The sequence below is a fragment of the Pyxicephalus adspersus genome, chromosome 3 (genome assembly GCF_032062135.1).
Source record: "Pyxicephalus adspersus chromosome 3, UCB_Pads_2.0, whole genome shotgun sequence".
NCBI lineage: Eukaryota > Metazoa > Chordata > Amphibia > Anura > Pyxicephalidae > Pyxicephalus > Pyxicephalus adspersus.
The window spans coordinates 131,173,250-131,189,688 of record NC_092860.1 but is presented as its reverse complement, the minus strand read 5'-3'; the positions used below and the strand labels follow the sequence as shown (position 1 = coordinate 131,189,688).

Sequence of the window (16,439 nt, the reverse complement as noted above, 5' to 3'; positions counted from 1 at the left end):
TGTGCTATGATTAGCAGGCACAATGCCCCATCTCCTGTGTCTGGTTATGTTATAAACAATACAGATTATTCAGAAATAGTGTGCTGAATTTGTAGCAAGAGTTGATAGGTTGTCACAGTCACTACTGAGCTTTGCCATACATGAGACTTGTTTCATCCAGAGACTAATTAAAAAGAGGTACAGCCATTACAACATATTGCCTAAAGACTTCATCCCCTACCTGGAATTTACCTGATTTTCCTTAACTCAGCATTCATTATGCTTAACCAGTTTAATGAATGTTGACTAAGACAGCATAATGCAGTAAAATATTTGTGTACCGTGAATTTATATTTAAATGCAGAAGAATCTGTTTAAGTAAAATAGATCTGAATGTCTACATAAGAGTAGCATAACTCATTTTAACTTCAGTTTATGAAGAAGTTAGTATGATTGAACCATATTCAATATACACTAGTGTAAAACAAGTTTTAAAAACTCTTTGGGGAAATCACTTCTTGCAGTAACGCAAGATACATTATCAGTGATACAAAGCTTTTCTCTAAACAGAATGCTTTTCATGTGGAAATTGAAACATGTACAAATCATAATTATTATTAGACAGTATTTATATAGTGCCAACATATTACGCAGTAATAATTAAAGAATTACTGAAGAATAACTCCATTTAAAGCTATATTTTGGCTTTCATTTTTTCTCCAGTAACATTAGAAAATGTACCTTGATTTACTCCCAACCACTAAAAACTATAAAGGTCAGTTTAAATAGAAAAAGAACTTCCAGACTCAATTGAATAGGATGGTTCAAAGAGCAAATCAGAACAGTAAAGTTCAGGAACTTATTATAACCCATTAGATAGCATTTATAGTTTTAGTTGTAAGACAGATGACTGGAAGAAGAGCTCTATAAGTTTGGCTGCTGAACTTTGCTCCTTGCCTTTTCATTCAGTCTATAGGTCTCTATGCTGTATGGTCTGTTGAGTTATTTCTTGTCTTCATGTGTCAAGGATCAGATATGCTTTGCTTTATCCTCCAACTCCAGACTTTAAATATATGTAAAGCCTAACAATGAACTTATCTTTTTAGCGTCATTTTGGTTTTGCTAAATATACAATGGAGAGTGTTTGTTATATCTGTTTAGGAAGTGCAAAACATAGCTATTGATTTTACCAAACAACATATGAATTGATAGCTTCTGTCTGTGCATCAGAAAGGGTTTGGAGACTGTTGTTTGTGATCCATCAGAATTAAAGTAAACATGGCTTACACTATGTTGTTAGGAATTTAGAGATGTGTTTTCATATAAAAAAAATAGCTGCACACTATGGGCTCTTTTTAAAAACAGAAAGTTTGACATTCCCTCAAACATTCCCTGGTTGGAATCAATTACTGCTAATGAAACACAATGACCTGATAGATTACATCCAGGTTGGTTTTATAAATACAGCCCTATATTTGAGGCATAGCAATAGTTATTTTTCGTTGCTTACAGTGTGTTTGAATTAATAAAACAAAAAAATGGAAAATAAAATGTAGATTTTTGCATGACATAAATTTTACTAAAAAGACCCACTACTCTTTTTCTGCATAATATGCCAGATCCAAATCAGTGTTACATTAAACTCTTCATAGAATGTGTTTAAATTCCACCTACACTCACCTCTAGTGCACAAAACCTAAATAATTATTTAAAATGTATGCAATTGGTGCTGCTTTTTGCATTACTCCCAGTTCAGGAATGCTATTAGCCTAAAATAAATTAATTTGGGGTTGCAGGGATGGTGGAAATGTAAAACTGGGGAAGGGCTTTGGATTATTATAAAACCATGCTTTGAACACTTAAAAAACACAAATTTAAAAAATGTCCCAGTAGATTAAGAAATAAAAATACTCACTTTGCTAAGTCAACCGTAATCCATGCCTCAGTGTATAAATTCACTTTATATTTTCTGAGGTTTGTTATACATTGAAGACATCAGAGCATAATACAGCATACATAAAATAAATTGAATTTAATCTATAAGAGCAAAGTAAGCCTAAGGGAGCAATTAAACAACACAAGATTACAATATAAGGTGAATTATGTGACCCTATGTGACTTGAATGCCAACTAGTGTTGACTTCCAAGAACAAAGCAATAAATAACTAATGTTTTATATAAGCAGTTCTTGTGACTACTGTAAGGTATACTAAAGGAACACAAAGTAAACAATATAGGTAGAAGGAAATTAGTGGATTTACAAAATTAACTATTACTTAACACTGTTCTTGTGGTGTGCTTTTTTGTGGGTTAGTGTGTCTGAGTATGTGAAAACATATCAAGTATTTTTTATTTTGATTTGTGAACTTTTCTAGCTAAAACATAAGTACAGAAGTAGGTAGTCAGATTTAAAAGTAAACTCATAACTTGACCATTTAGAGCAAAGTAAAAGATACCTTTAATATCCAACTTGCTAGATTACCCAGCTTTACTGATAAAAGTGTATCATCTCCAGCTTTAGAGAGCTTTGACGAATCGGCCCCTGTTAGTCTATATGCCCTCCTGTGTAGCTGTGCTGAGGGGCACCCTTACCTCTCCGAGTTATTCTCATCATCATGCTAATCATTTTATCTTTAACTAAACAGCAGGCACTGTATATACGAATCAATTCATGACTGCAGCAAAGGAGATTTAGCACCAAACCCCAAAAACCCATGAATCCACCAAACCTCCCTTATACATTTTATAAATAACCACACCATAAAATTTGGTTATAGACCCTTAGGCCTTTTAATACAACAATTTAAATATTATTCATATAAAATATAACAATTTACAAATCTTCAATATAAACCATAACTTAAAATAAATAACATAAACTAACAATATACCTTAATAAACATTGAATACCATTATTACAATAAAATAACCAATTTTTTGCCTCACAGATTCATGGTCCTCATAGGCACCCAACTGCACCAGTGGTCTGCTTCCATGATAAAGGTATATATAATTGCTCCCAGCCACAAAACCTCCCAGCCAGGGAACTACATAACCTTTTTATTTAACCACATACCACCACCAAATATTATTAAAACACCATTTCACCAAATTAATGGGGACTCCACACCAAATAGGGGTCCCCAATCCACAATATTTCACCAAATAACCAGTAACCTCCGACCTCAACCGCTTATTCCAATTACTCCAACCTCACAAACCTTTAAACCCGCTCCATCCATCACACAAGAAGGGGTGGGTGGAAGGGAAACTTTTTCTCGCCCCTATCTAAGCTATGGACCTCCTATTTCCTGGACCTGACCTTTTAACAACTTGACCCCTCCTTCACCTCCGCCCCCCTAATGCCACCTCTCACTAACTTCTGAAACTAAATTAACCCTTTGTTAGCCTACTCCCTGCTTGCACAGTCATGCTGTCCCCCTCTATGCTCCTTTGACTCACTCGCTCCAGGCCTGACTGGTTTTGAAAAATGCTAATGGTTGGTTCTTTTTTTCATAATTTCTGTGTAACCAACATCTACCAAAATCTAACAGCAACAAAAATCATCTCTGCAACACCGACCTCCTACTATAAAAGTATGAAATACATGCTTGATTAGGTAATGACTAACTAAGAGGTTAATAAAATGGGGGAAACTTCTAACATAACACAGAGTTCTCAATTTGCACACATTTGAAAACAAATGAGAAAGCCACTGATCATCCAGGCTCTATGTTTTTTCTTGACCCAATTTGCTTTTTCTAACGATGTAATTTAATCTAAAAATTGTCCTCCCACATTTACATATTTTTCTAATTTTAAATGCCCACACACCAACCGATAATGCAGTTTTATTCCTACTTCTACAATTCACAAACTGTGTCAACCTGCGTACATAGAAAGGATGGTTAAACGTTAACTTTTGTGAATAGGGCACAGTAACAACTTCACTTTCAAAGCCAGTTTCACTCCCTCATTGCTTACAAACACTTTCAGGTTTTTGAGCCCATTGCTTTGTGTCGTCAACAGTATCTATTGTATGAGGGAGCTACTACAATATACAGCTTGGTGCTTGAATGGCTAATCACTATATGGGGAGCAACTTAACCCCACATAGGCTCCAGCTAACTCAAGCCTATACAGACCTGAATTCTTAGGGCCCTGGGGATAGCATAAGCATTAAAGTTGGGAGGGTATGAAGTGATCTGGTTTCTGTGCTTTGAATGATCAAGTTTGAATCATTCTTGTAAAAGTTCAGTGCTGACGGTCATTCTGTACCTTTTTGGACTCACAGAAAGCCGGTGAAAGATATTGGGCAGAAGAAGACCTGAGCAGATCCCCAAGCAAGTGACTCTGGAGAGGCCAGTGTCAGGGGAAAGGTTAGTCTAAGGAAGGAAAATGTCACTGTCCTTCCAGGTAGAGTTCTGAGAAGAGACGTAATCTTATAAAAAGACACTCTTGCTAAAGACTGGAGTGTTTTCACCCAATATTTCAGATGCTTTGTGTTCCACATGACTTTATCAGAATAGATGGTGCCCAGTGATGCAGAAGACAAGAAAAAGTTAAGTATAATTCTAACTTAAAGTGGAACTAAACTCCTTGGTGGGTAGTAAGCTTCTGCCATAACCAGCATGGATGCATGGTATGGCACATACTTACCAGTATGAAGTCACCCTGAAGCCATGAAGGTCCAGGACCTGTCATGGCTGCATCCTAGGAAAGCACCATCTTCACCACCAGCTCCACAATGGACTTCTGCAAAAATAGCAATCCTCTTCTCTCAATGGATGGTATACCCTCTGTGCATGATTAAACAAAAAGCCACCATGAGTCGTGGAGTTAGTTTTTTGACAAAATAGTACTGCCCCCTGGTTTTATTTTGTTTTTTGAGTTTAGGTCCTTTAAACCTTTTACAGGTACATTTTAACCAAAAACAATGAATGTAAGCAGACCTTCCTATTTAGTGGTCCACTTAAAGAGCTGCTAATGGTTCCATTGTTCACCCCAGAATTTAAAAAAACATTTTCATGTCCTGTTATCCTTTAAACCTACTTCCTAAATAAAGTATCTAAATAAATGATGCTGGTAAATCTGTACTATTTTCTAAATGTGTGTGACAATTTAGAAGGCTATACAAACCCACACCGTATAGTGTGCAGTACCAAAAGTCCTCCACATAGTTAAAATCTATTAGCTTCCCCTGTCCCCTACTTGAATGGAGTATCTTAGTAGCCAGAGTTTGTGCAGATCGCCCTTAGCTCATGAAAAATACACAGCAAGTCCAGCACAGATAGTGGCAGGGAGAGATATCTGTTCCAACACTGTAAAAACACTCATAGATTATTGAAGGCTATTGCCATTTTTCAAAGGCTTTGTTCCCTTTCTTAGTGCAGTTGTTCTACTCCTACGTGCTTCATTTTATGATGCATTGTGCCAAGCGGCACACTGTAATTCATTTCTAGTATGAAATCTCTCTGACAACAGAAGCCATTTCATGTTTATGGTGCTGATTAGCCCAATTCATAATGAAAGCTGAACATTGCACAAGCACGCTGCAACAGCTGTGTGGTGTTTTTCAGAAACCTACATTTAATACACGGCACTTTGGTGGTCTATAAAATATGATTCAAATTCTGTCGATGTGGGGAAGATAATACAATGAATAAAATGCTAATAAAAGCTATTTATAAACTTTTTCCCAAAATTCCCTAAAAATGTATTAAACATTTAAAGGGGAAGGAAAGCGCCTGGGACTTTATATCAGGGGACAGAATAACATGTAAAAGAGCATTATTCATTTAAGAACCATCCTATGATCTTCTGACTGCTCTCAACCATTAAAATGGGTTAAAATTCCACAGAACAACAGAATGAGTAGGATTTCTATAAAGGTAAAGGGGACATATTACCACAATTCGTACTTTATATAGAAGGGTAGTTAACCCTCCTATATAAAGTGAAAATGTGTTTTGTTTTTTCATTAAATGCCTTTTTTAAAAAAAAAAACGACAGGCTCCTTATTTCTGTCTTTACCGCCACAACACAAAACTGAATAGGAGCACAGAGCCTTCTGTAAAACGCACATCATGAATCCAAGAAGGCTTGGGATGCTACTTCTGCGAATGCCCAAAATCAGGCATGCACAGAAGGGACTTTTCTGTCATTGAAAAATGAAAGTTGCCGATCTCACACATACCCAGTGAGATCAGCATTGTTCTATTTTTACAAACAGAACGGCATATGTCACCTGATCCCAGAACCTGAGCAGTGCGAGATTGGGAAAGGTAGACAGCAGAAGGAAGAAGACCGATGAAGATTGCAGCATCAGGCTCGGACAATGCGCAGATCTGGGAAGAGGTGGGACCATATTGAACAGCGAGAAAATTTTGAAGGTCTGTGGCTCTGGCCCGTGTGCCCCCGAGCGGGGTCAGGAGCACCCTGCTGGAAGAACACACCGGCCATGTCCCCTGTACAGATCGCGGTCTCAGGAAAGTGGGCGGGTTGTGTCTCTGGAACATCTTAGACAGAAGCCCCAGGTACTAATGTCAGCACCCCCATGATTCACCCTTATATCTTATTCTAGTTGCAACCAAGAAAACGCTCATCTGGTAAAACATTAGGTGTGCATCTCTCTTCTGATCTTCCCATTTTCTATTTTCAGGCAATTCCTGTTATGGGAGGGCAGACATCTCCTAATTCTATGCTATGTTATCATACTGTCACATGCACCCTGGGTAGAAAGTGGCATGCTGAAACACATTGCATTAGGCATGCATTGCATTGTACTAAACGTACAACTGTTGTCATCATTAAGAAGCATGTCCAGAGTCTGGGGGAGTCAAACAGTGTGCAAAGTGTGCCACTGCAGAAGGGCCCTGGGCATTTCTTAGTAACTTGAACAATCCTATGTCTGCCTGAGCACCTATTCTGTCTGCGAGCCCTCAGAACATTGCCTGTGCAGCTGAGCTATCCATCCCTTGATGCCAGGCTACGGATGTGATGTGCGTGCTCAGGTCTATGGCGGGTGAATAAATGATTCCAGCATTCTCTTCACTGGCTGCATATTCCTTTCAATACTGTTCAAGTTTACAGTCTTTGGTTTTGCTGCTCACCATTGTGGGGTGTTGGGGGGACCCCCTATTCAGTTCTGCACTGCTACTCAGTTTTGTGCAGGGGACCACAGTTGGCTGCATCTACCAATGTCCAGAATAATGATATGCAGCAAACATTAAAGTGTGTCCACCCCATCAATGTGCTAATGAAGGACATTGTGCAGTGATTACAGTCCACAGGTAGGATTGTTGGGAGGGCTGTTGAAAGACCAAGCCCATGCCTGAAATCAGCAGCACTGAGAATAGCTGGTTGTCAGAACGGTTACCGTTACAGTTATCTGTTGTGAGTGGCAATGGCAACACCTTCCCTATAAACCAGTTCACAAATTTTTAACATGGCCCACATTTTAACAGATGTCGAAAACAAATGTCCTAATGTCTGGAAACGAAAATCCATCCAAAATATGTTGCACATTTTAAATTGATGATTTGCATATTGTTTAAATGAATCTTACAAATATTGTTATCATTGTAATAGTAGTCAGCCTGTAAACTATTCTACATGACATCATTTTTGAAAACCATTTGGATAATAAATGCATAATGACACACAAAATGAATTGCACTTCCTGGAATCACTTACACTGGTACATTGGTGTATAATGTCACAATAGCCATTAGCCCATCAGCTAATAATTGAACGCAAACAGAATATGAGTACTGAAAAAAGAAATCTGTGCAGATGCTCATCCCACAAAACTGATTGTATAATACTGTACAGTGCAATAAAAAGATACCAAGTTTTTAAGGCTTAAGTACCAGATAAACTAGTAAAATGGAGGTATAATTAAATTATCAGCCCAGTCCAACCCAATATTTCTGTAAAAACTTGTTTTGTATTGACATTCTAAATCCTTAGGACAATACAGGCAGAATATGCATCCCATAGTTCTCCATCGCTCCTGATATTATTGATTATATTGAGTTTCATGTTCTTGGCTACGTTCTTAACAATTTATAGTAAATAAAACATACAACAAAGGAAGTCATGACTCAACACACCATGATGAAACTTCAAATGTTGTAACACATAGCATTAATAATCAAATGATTTCCAAGACCTGTAGTCTTCAATATTACAAACTTAACAGCTGAGCAAAGCAGTGGGAAAATACAAATTTATTACAATATTTTTAAGGTTTTAGCTGCCTGGTAAAATCTTCTTACCTCTTCTCCAGTCATATTGATATCATATTGGGATCCTGGGGTCCACCAGAGATTGTAGGAAAGCGGGTCCACTGGAATACATTGGCAAAGTGGTATTTTTGTGTTAAAGAGAAGGTTCCAAAAGCCCACCAAAATAATTTTAGGGTCATAGGAGAGATTTTTTACCTGTGGACCAGTCTGACCCTGGTGCTTAGGTATTCCTAGATTTTTTTTTTCTGTGCATAGAGAACAGAAAAGGGATTTTGTTTGCTGGATAATGTTGCCCATACTGAATGAATGGTCATCAAACAATATCTCCTGAAACTCATGATAATATGACAACTGACGTTTGTGTAAATCTAACCACTGATGATAAGCAACTGTACCCATCACTCATCACTGGTCCCAGGAATCTGGCAGGGTAGAAATTTACAGTCTTAGTTTGACATAACTCTTGATGTTGAATTTGATGACATTGTACGGCTAAACACCCACAATGTATAACCAAGATCTTACACAAAGCAAGCAAACCAGAGGTGTATTATTTCATGATTTCACTTAACTGTGATGTATCGTATAACGGTGGACAGTTTGCCCCAATTAAATCAATACAGTCTACTGTACAATGTGATATGTTATTAGATGCTCATCCACTGTATATGCAAGCCTACACTGCACAAGCAATTCTGTGCTATCAATGTATATAGATATACAGTATATTTGTAATTGAGGCAATTTATGAGCCTCTGTGCCTTAAAATCTAACTTGCTCCTGGGAAGAGGTAGCAACTTTGTCTGTGACTTGATTTGGGATATTTTCCTTTAAGTGTACCTGTGATGCTCATACAAGAAATAGAGGGAATTTTTATCACAAAGCAGGGCAAGACAGCAATATAAAACTTTGTAACTAGTGCTACAAGGGATGACATGCGAGTTTGCTGCAGTAAAGTTCAATGCAAAAATCATTGGTTTGCTTTTCAAAAAGTTTGCAAACTAATCTAAATGCTCACAAAAGTTTGGCTATGTAGGTACCAAGTCTGTGGCAAACCGCACTTGGACAGTAAACATCCACACTCTACTTAAAACGTGTTTGCAGAAGTATTCTTCACCTTTTTCCTCAACAAAATAAAACATTTTGCCTGGCACTAGGCAATAAAGCAGAAATATGCAATAAAAGTGAACTACTGCTAGTAGATAGAGTAGTAGATATATGTGCTAAAGAGAACATGTATTTCTTCTTCTTGAAATATGCAGTTTTTACATGAGTACATGGGGAGTCTATGTCATTCCTGAAGGGCCTATGAAGACTCCTGATCCCGGCGGCAACCTGGGAGGAGACCAACTTTGGAGCAACAAAGGATGTAGGCATCAGAGGAGTCAAAGTTCAAGGTAAGAGTGCCATAATATGCAGATATGCTGTTTTTACTTCATAACAATAGTTCCTGTATGACTTGATAAGTTTAATTTTTCTTTACTGTGACACAGCATTCTCAATGCAGATAGTAACCAAGCAACACAAAAGCAATGCTGTTGTTGTATAAAATATATAATAAAGGTCATAAAAATTTCCCAACACCTGCAAGGCAATAGTCTTTCAATGTGGCTTCTACTGAGTTTACAATTTCCAAGACTAGTTATAAAAATATCAAGAAATAAATGACGCTTACCAAAAAAAAATGTAAAGTTTCTTAAGTCTAATCTTTATCCTCCCACATTTGCTTTATGCATTTTTGCATTGAGTCATGTATTATAATCTGTTTCTACACTAAAATCATTCTGACAACAGAAGCCAATTCATGTTTATGCCACTGATTAGCTCAATTCATAATAAAGGCAGAGCACTCCACAAGTACACAGTAACAGCTGTGTACGGCTTTCCACAAACCTCCTTTTTATACATAGCAATTCACAGGGCTATAAAACTAGATTCAAATTCTCTTAATGCTGATAACATAATAAAACCAGTAAACCTACTTTGTTTATTTCTCCTTCCGATTTTTTTTTTGTTGCTCATTTGTTTTTCCATTTTTTCTTATTGTTGTGTCAGGAGACATAAATAGATGCTCATTTGCATGTTTCTGCAAACGGCATGACCATTTAAAATAGATCTAAACCGTATCACTAAAATATAAGATTTAACATGTAAATGTAATTTCTTTTATTGGGCAGATGTTTATCTGGAAATGACAATCCATGGCTTCTTGCAACTCACCCAATGGCCTGAAGTGCCCAAAGCTTGGTTAACATGTGACATGTTGCACTGGCCAATTAGTTGTCCAATGTGAGCAAAATACTTTCTGTAAGTGATTGCTTTCAGCTTTGGAAGTATTCAATATCATCTCCTGTTACACCCCTAAAGGGTGAGATCCAAATCTAGGATTCACATTGGTCCTTCAAATTGAGGCAGGATTGGAACCTAATGGCAGCTTTACATCAAGGTACACTATTGTTAAAAAAATATTGTATTCTTGTGATGTGCCTAATATCTGTAATAGCAGTATTCATTAGGCAAATTTGGTTTTCACTATTTCAAATATCTTCATTTATGTTTTTCTTCTTGCATTAGAGCCAGGTTGGTTAACAAAAAGTAAACATTACAAAGGTTGGGACAAGCAATATGAGCTGACAGTTATACACACCCCTTACAGTCTTAGGGTCTGTATAAACAAGAGTTATTTCATTTGAGTGGGTTTTCTATTGCCATACAAGTCTATGGAAATTGAATACACGCTTGAGCCAGGTCAAATGCAGCAGGAGGTCAAATACTAGGTCAAATGCCACTGCTGGTCAAATGAACTTGTCAGTAAATTCTGAAAGTTCTTAGAGCTGTGCTAAACTGATCAAATCAATGCCATTGATGGGTCTTGAACTTGTGTGGATTTAGTAAGAATGTTATGTTTCAAGGTTATCCTGTAGAGGCATGCCATCACTCATAAATCATAAATGAATTGAGTAATAAAGAAAAACAATGGGTTACCTTACGCACAGAGGTATTTATTGGATGCCATTAAATCCCTTTGAGTAACCAATTATTTTCATATATTCAATATTAAGAATTTGACATCAGTTTGGGACACTTCTCCATTGAACCAGCAGTTGGCTTGCTTCTGACTTGTGTTTAACCCAACTTAATAGACTTGCATGGGAATCCAAAACCCATTTTCAGTGAAAAAAGCTCATTGACACAAACCCTACCACTATTAACAATGTTTGAACTGTCAGTATTCATTCAAGAGATTTAAACCTTTTTTAAATTAAAAAAAGCTGTTACTGTAACTGCATAAAAATTGTTATCCACAAGTGGTCTTTAATGTGTTGCCTTTTAAAATAATTTACCCAAGGGGTGACAATGCTGCAATGATTTCAAAGCAAAATGAATACCGTTGTCCCCTTTTGAGGAAGTGCAAAACCAAGCCATTCTACTGTTGTGTAATGTACCACCTAAGTATGTTACAGAGGAAAACCTAAACCTTTGGTAATAATATAGAAGAACTGTGTCACGTATATCATTTATTATTTTTCCCTGGGTCCACTTAAACATCATAACAATACAACATGGGTAACGCATTAATCTTCATGGCCTACTACTGTATACATGAAGCACAGATCTACCAAAACATTCTCTTCCAATTCAGCCACTTTAGTATTCAGTCAATATTTCCTCTACACAAGCGCCTACTACAAAACAGACATTTTTAATGTTGCTTTGAATTGCCGTTTATGTATAAACCTTTAGAAGTATATTTTTACTTGATTGATTTTCGCACAAAAGCATTTATACAATTCCCACAAATCTTCTCAGCGTTAATGTGCATCGGTACCGTTCTAAAATAATCCGCTTTCGATAACCTTTAACTGCCTCAGGGGCCTGTGAAAGAACAAGAGGCTGCAGAGTAGTGCTGATGCTGGAACTGCGCAGTGCCTGACACCTGCTAAAGAATGAATCACACCAGCCAATATGGAAATAAAATCATTACCTGTCTCTTCATGGCTGCAGTTGACTCATAGCACTCTGGAGTAAATGAGACGAGTCCACTCTAAAACAAGAACAGAAAAATAGAAAAATATGCTTATCTGATGTCTAGAGAAAAAGCATGACATATAAATAGACTGGAGATATGTACAGAACAAGCAGGCAGAATAAGGTAACCTGTAGCAGCCACATTTTATTTTGCTGCAGTTGGAAAGTTGAGAAAGAACTTTTTGTTTGGCTGTTGGGTTAGTGTTATTTAAAGCTATACAACTATATAATAGGTAAAATACATTTACTCTATGTGACCTGCTCCTGTAAATTGTAATACTATACAGCCCATTGTGTGATCAGGAAACTCCACCTTACAACGTAGATATAATGTAGTCAAGTGTTACAAAAAGTGCAAGAAATCACAACTTTTCAGTCCTTGGATTTGGTGGCTGCATTAATTTCCAATTTTCATGCAGCGTTCATGGTCAACAAGTACAGATCATACCTGTTGATCTTTCCAAATATCAGTTATTCTAGATTCATTGAACTCAAAAACATTTCCTTTTTATGCAATAGAGAAGGGGGAGTTTGTAGTTCAAATCAGGAGATCTAGGGTGACATCATTGCTCCTTCATAGATATATTACAGCCAGTTTGTGTAACAATATTATGGCTGCACTAGTCACACAACAATCTTTGTTTTCAGTTGTGAATAGAAGTTGAAATACCCCAGCTAATTCACCCAAAGAGGTACATTTCAGACTACAAAGGCTTCAGTTAGCATGGTAAATGGTAAAGTTATTAACACAGGAAAAAGACTGAATAAATACAGCTCGTTTAGAAGTGTTCTAAAAAGAATTTGGTAAACCTTGTTTTATCCCTGCAAAGCTGCATGAAAACAGACCACAAAACCCTAGACCAGAGGTCAGCAACCTTTACTATAGAAAGAGCCATTTTGGCCCCTCTTTCACTAAAAAAAATAGTCTGGAGCTGCAAAACATAGCGCAGCTTATAAACTTTTAAAAGTTTTAATCTTTTTTTTTAATTTTACCTGTTACAACAGCAGAATACAGCAAACAGAAGTACAGTGTGCATGTGTAGGCCTACTATGAAATAAATTAAACACTGAACTATGCCCCTAGAAGCCTCCAGCTTCTAACGTATCATCCTGTTATGTTAGAAGCTGGAGGCTTTTATTGTAAGAGGTAGATTTTTTTTAATGGGTGGAGTTCTTTATAATTTTGTTCACCTGTACACCCCCCCTCTGTTTCTGAGAAATCAGTTTTCAGGTGCTAGAAGCCTCCAGCAATGTGTAAGAGGGTAGATTTTTTTGATGGGCAGAGTTCCTTATATTCTGATGATGCCTTAGCAATGAAATTTTAGGGGGTGTTAGCCACGTGTATCCCCCACTTGCACCTCTAATTTTGTTCACTTGTACCCCCCTGATCCAGAGAAATTGGGGTTCAGGTGCTGGATGCCTCCAGCAATGTGTAACAGGGTAGATTTTTTTGATGGGCAGTTTTTTATGTTCTGACGATTGCCTAATGATTAAATTTTAGGAGGTGTTAGTCACAGGTGTCTCCCATTTGCACCTACATTTTTGTTTTTGTAAATCTCCCTGTTCCAGAGAAATTGTGGTTCAAAGTAGAGAAGGGGACAGGGTAGTGTAGTATGACATTTCTAGTTTTGTGACAGGTAGGTGTAAATTTGGGGTTCACACCTCCTTGCTATGTAAGTCATCCCAGCAGCCCTAATGTTCAATTTTTACTATTTTTTATAATTATGACCCCCATATTTAAAAAGTTGTTGAAGGTGGAGAGTAATAAAATTTGGGGTAATAAATTTGGGGTAATGCTAGCTATGAGGATCCCCTGTGTACCTTGAAATTTTTAAGTCAATAGGACATACTGTTCAGGAGATATGGAGGTTTGTATCGGGAGAGATGTAAGGCTGCAGAACATGACATGCAGCATTCATACCCAAACACAGCTGTGAAACTTTCCTAACAATGACCTCATTGTACATGCCCATTTGATTTATTTGTTAGAACACCTGAAGGGGAATCCCCCTCCTCTGCAGTGTCTATAGCAGGAAGGGGATCCCCCATCAGGGATCTCCCGTCAGCGGCCGAAGGGAGCCACAACAAGGAGGCTGAAGAACCGCATTGCCGACCCCTGCCCTAGACTAATGTTCTTTGGACAGAGGAGGCTATAAGAGGAGATGTTTGGCCATAACTCAGAGTGCTAAAATTGGGAAAAAAACACACATCATATCAGCGCAAACCCTCTATACCAGCTGTCAAGCATGGTGGTGGACGGGTGATGATTTGGGCTTGTTTTGCAGCCAAAGTTCCTGGGCACTTTGCAATCCATGAGTTGCCCATAATCTCCTCTGTATACCAAAGTATTCTAGAGTGAAATGTTATATAAACAGAATAGCTGAAAAAGAAATGAATCAAGGTGCTGCCAACCAGTCATCCAGACATAGTACAGACCTCATCCTCCCTGGCGGTCTGATTATGTCAGTATTTTTTAAGTCAAAAGCGGTACATTGTACATTGCATGGAAATTTGTTGTTTAATATTGCAGGCCTGTAATTGTTAGGAATAACTCCCGGGTATGATAAAGTTTGGAACACAAATCATAAATTATGTTATAATAAATAATAATAATAAAAAATAATTTATTAACAATACATTTAAATAAATTATTTAATCAAATCAAAAACACTGAAATCTGTCCAAACAAGTGTGCAATATTATTGTTAAATTACTATTAATTAATATTTATTTTTTGGATTTATTTTTTATCACTTTATTACTGTGAATAATGTGTTAAAAGCAAACTGCATCCTGCTTTTAAATTTCCACCCAGGCCACGCCTCCCCAGCGTACCGATGCTTCACGCATCTCTTCCATCACACCGGGGGATGCAATGCCAGGGGACACAGAAGCTGGCCAGCTGGGCATTGCTAGAGGATGCCGCTGGATCGTGGGGGGGCAGGTAGGATCTTTACACTGCTATCAAGTGTGGCTCAGGGTTACCGCTTTTGGTACATAAAATTAACTGTGAGCCACACTCGAGAATACGGCCAGGGGGGTTAAGTGAGCTGTACATTTATGAATGCTCACAAACCCAGAAATCGACTAAAAAAGTCATGGGGTCCGTTTTCTGGGACAAAGACAGTATTTTGTTGGTGGACTACCTACCTCAGGGCTCCAGTATCACTGGACAGTATTATGCTGACCTCCTGGACCAGCTGAAGGAGGCAATTAAGATGAAATGCCGTGAAAAGATGACCAAAGGGATCCTTTTTTGCAGGTCAATGCACCTGCGCACACATCCAACGTTGTGGCTGCCAAATTGAACACCCTGGGTTTCCAATTGGTCCACCATCCCCCCTACTTCCCTTCCATTCCTCCACAATGCTGTTAAAGGTGATTTTACAAGCTATATCATTAAGGGGTGTACTACTAATACCTTGGTAATAAGAAAGTGTACTTTCTTTTAACATAACTGTACAAGTTTTTCCTTTCTTTAAAGAATTTAAGAATTTGTATTATTTAAAGTGATTTCTTTTTAATTTGCTAGGAGCAAAACTTAAAATTTACAAATCATACAACAAAAACCTTGTATCAATAAACTAAGAAATACCTATAATACATTGCATCAAAACAGAAGAGAAAGTTACAGATTTCACCAGCTGCTGTAAAATGTCAAATACTCATCAGGGATTAACACATCAATTGGTGAGTACGCATGGTGTAAGGAAGTAGTGTAATGTAATATTCTACATGTTACATTACATTTAGCTTTATTTACCAGTATGATGAAATGACACTGAGACTTAAAGGACAGTTCCAGTTAGGATTCTAAGTGGCAATAAATTACAATAAATAAAGCAAATATATGTGGTGATTTTCACCTTGAGTGTAGAAGTGCCTCCCAGTTAGCTTTTTAAATCAGCGTTTACTGAATGTTTTCTTTTCTGATGCCGTTTTGGAGAGAGGTAAATACTAGATGATTTTCACTGAGTATAATTTACAGTGTGGTGTTCAAAAACAATATATTTAGATACTTATATTATAGCTCTCTCTTGTAATAGATATAGACAAAAAAAATCCCATGGTTTTGGTAGCTTTTTTATTGTTTAATCATGCATGGATCATGTCCCATGCAGTCTAGAGCCCAACTCGTGTCCCATGCAGTCAAGAGCCTGGTTCAAGTACCATGCAGTTTAA

General features: G+C 37.4%; 1 protein-coding gene across 1 annotated transcript in view; it reads right to left on the bottom strand.

The window, feature by feature from the left end:
* PPARGC1A (PPARG coactivator 1 alpha) overlaps positions 1-16,439 on the bottom strand; it is an 808,090-nt gene that overhangs the window by 620,779 nt on the left and 170,872 nt on the right. The window contains exon 2 of the mRNA XM_072406385.1: positions 12,214-12,273. Within this exon, the coding sequence (XP_072262486.1) occupies positions 12,214-12,273 (60 nt within the window). The remainder of the gene's footprint in view (positions 1-12,213; positions 12,274-16,439) is intronic.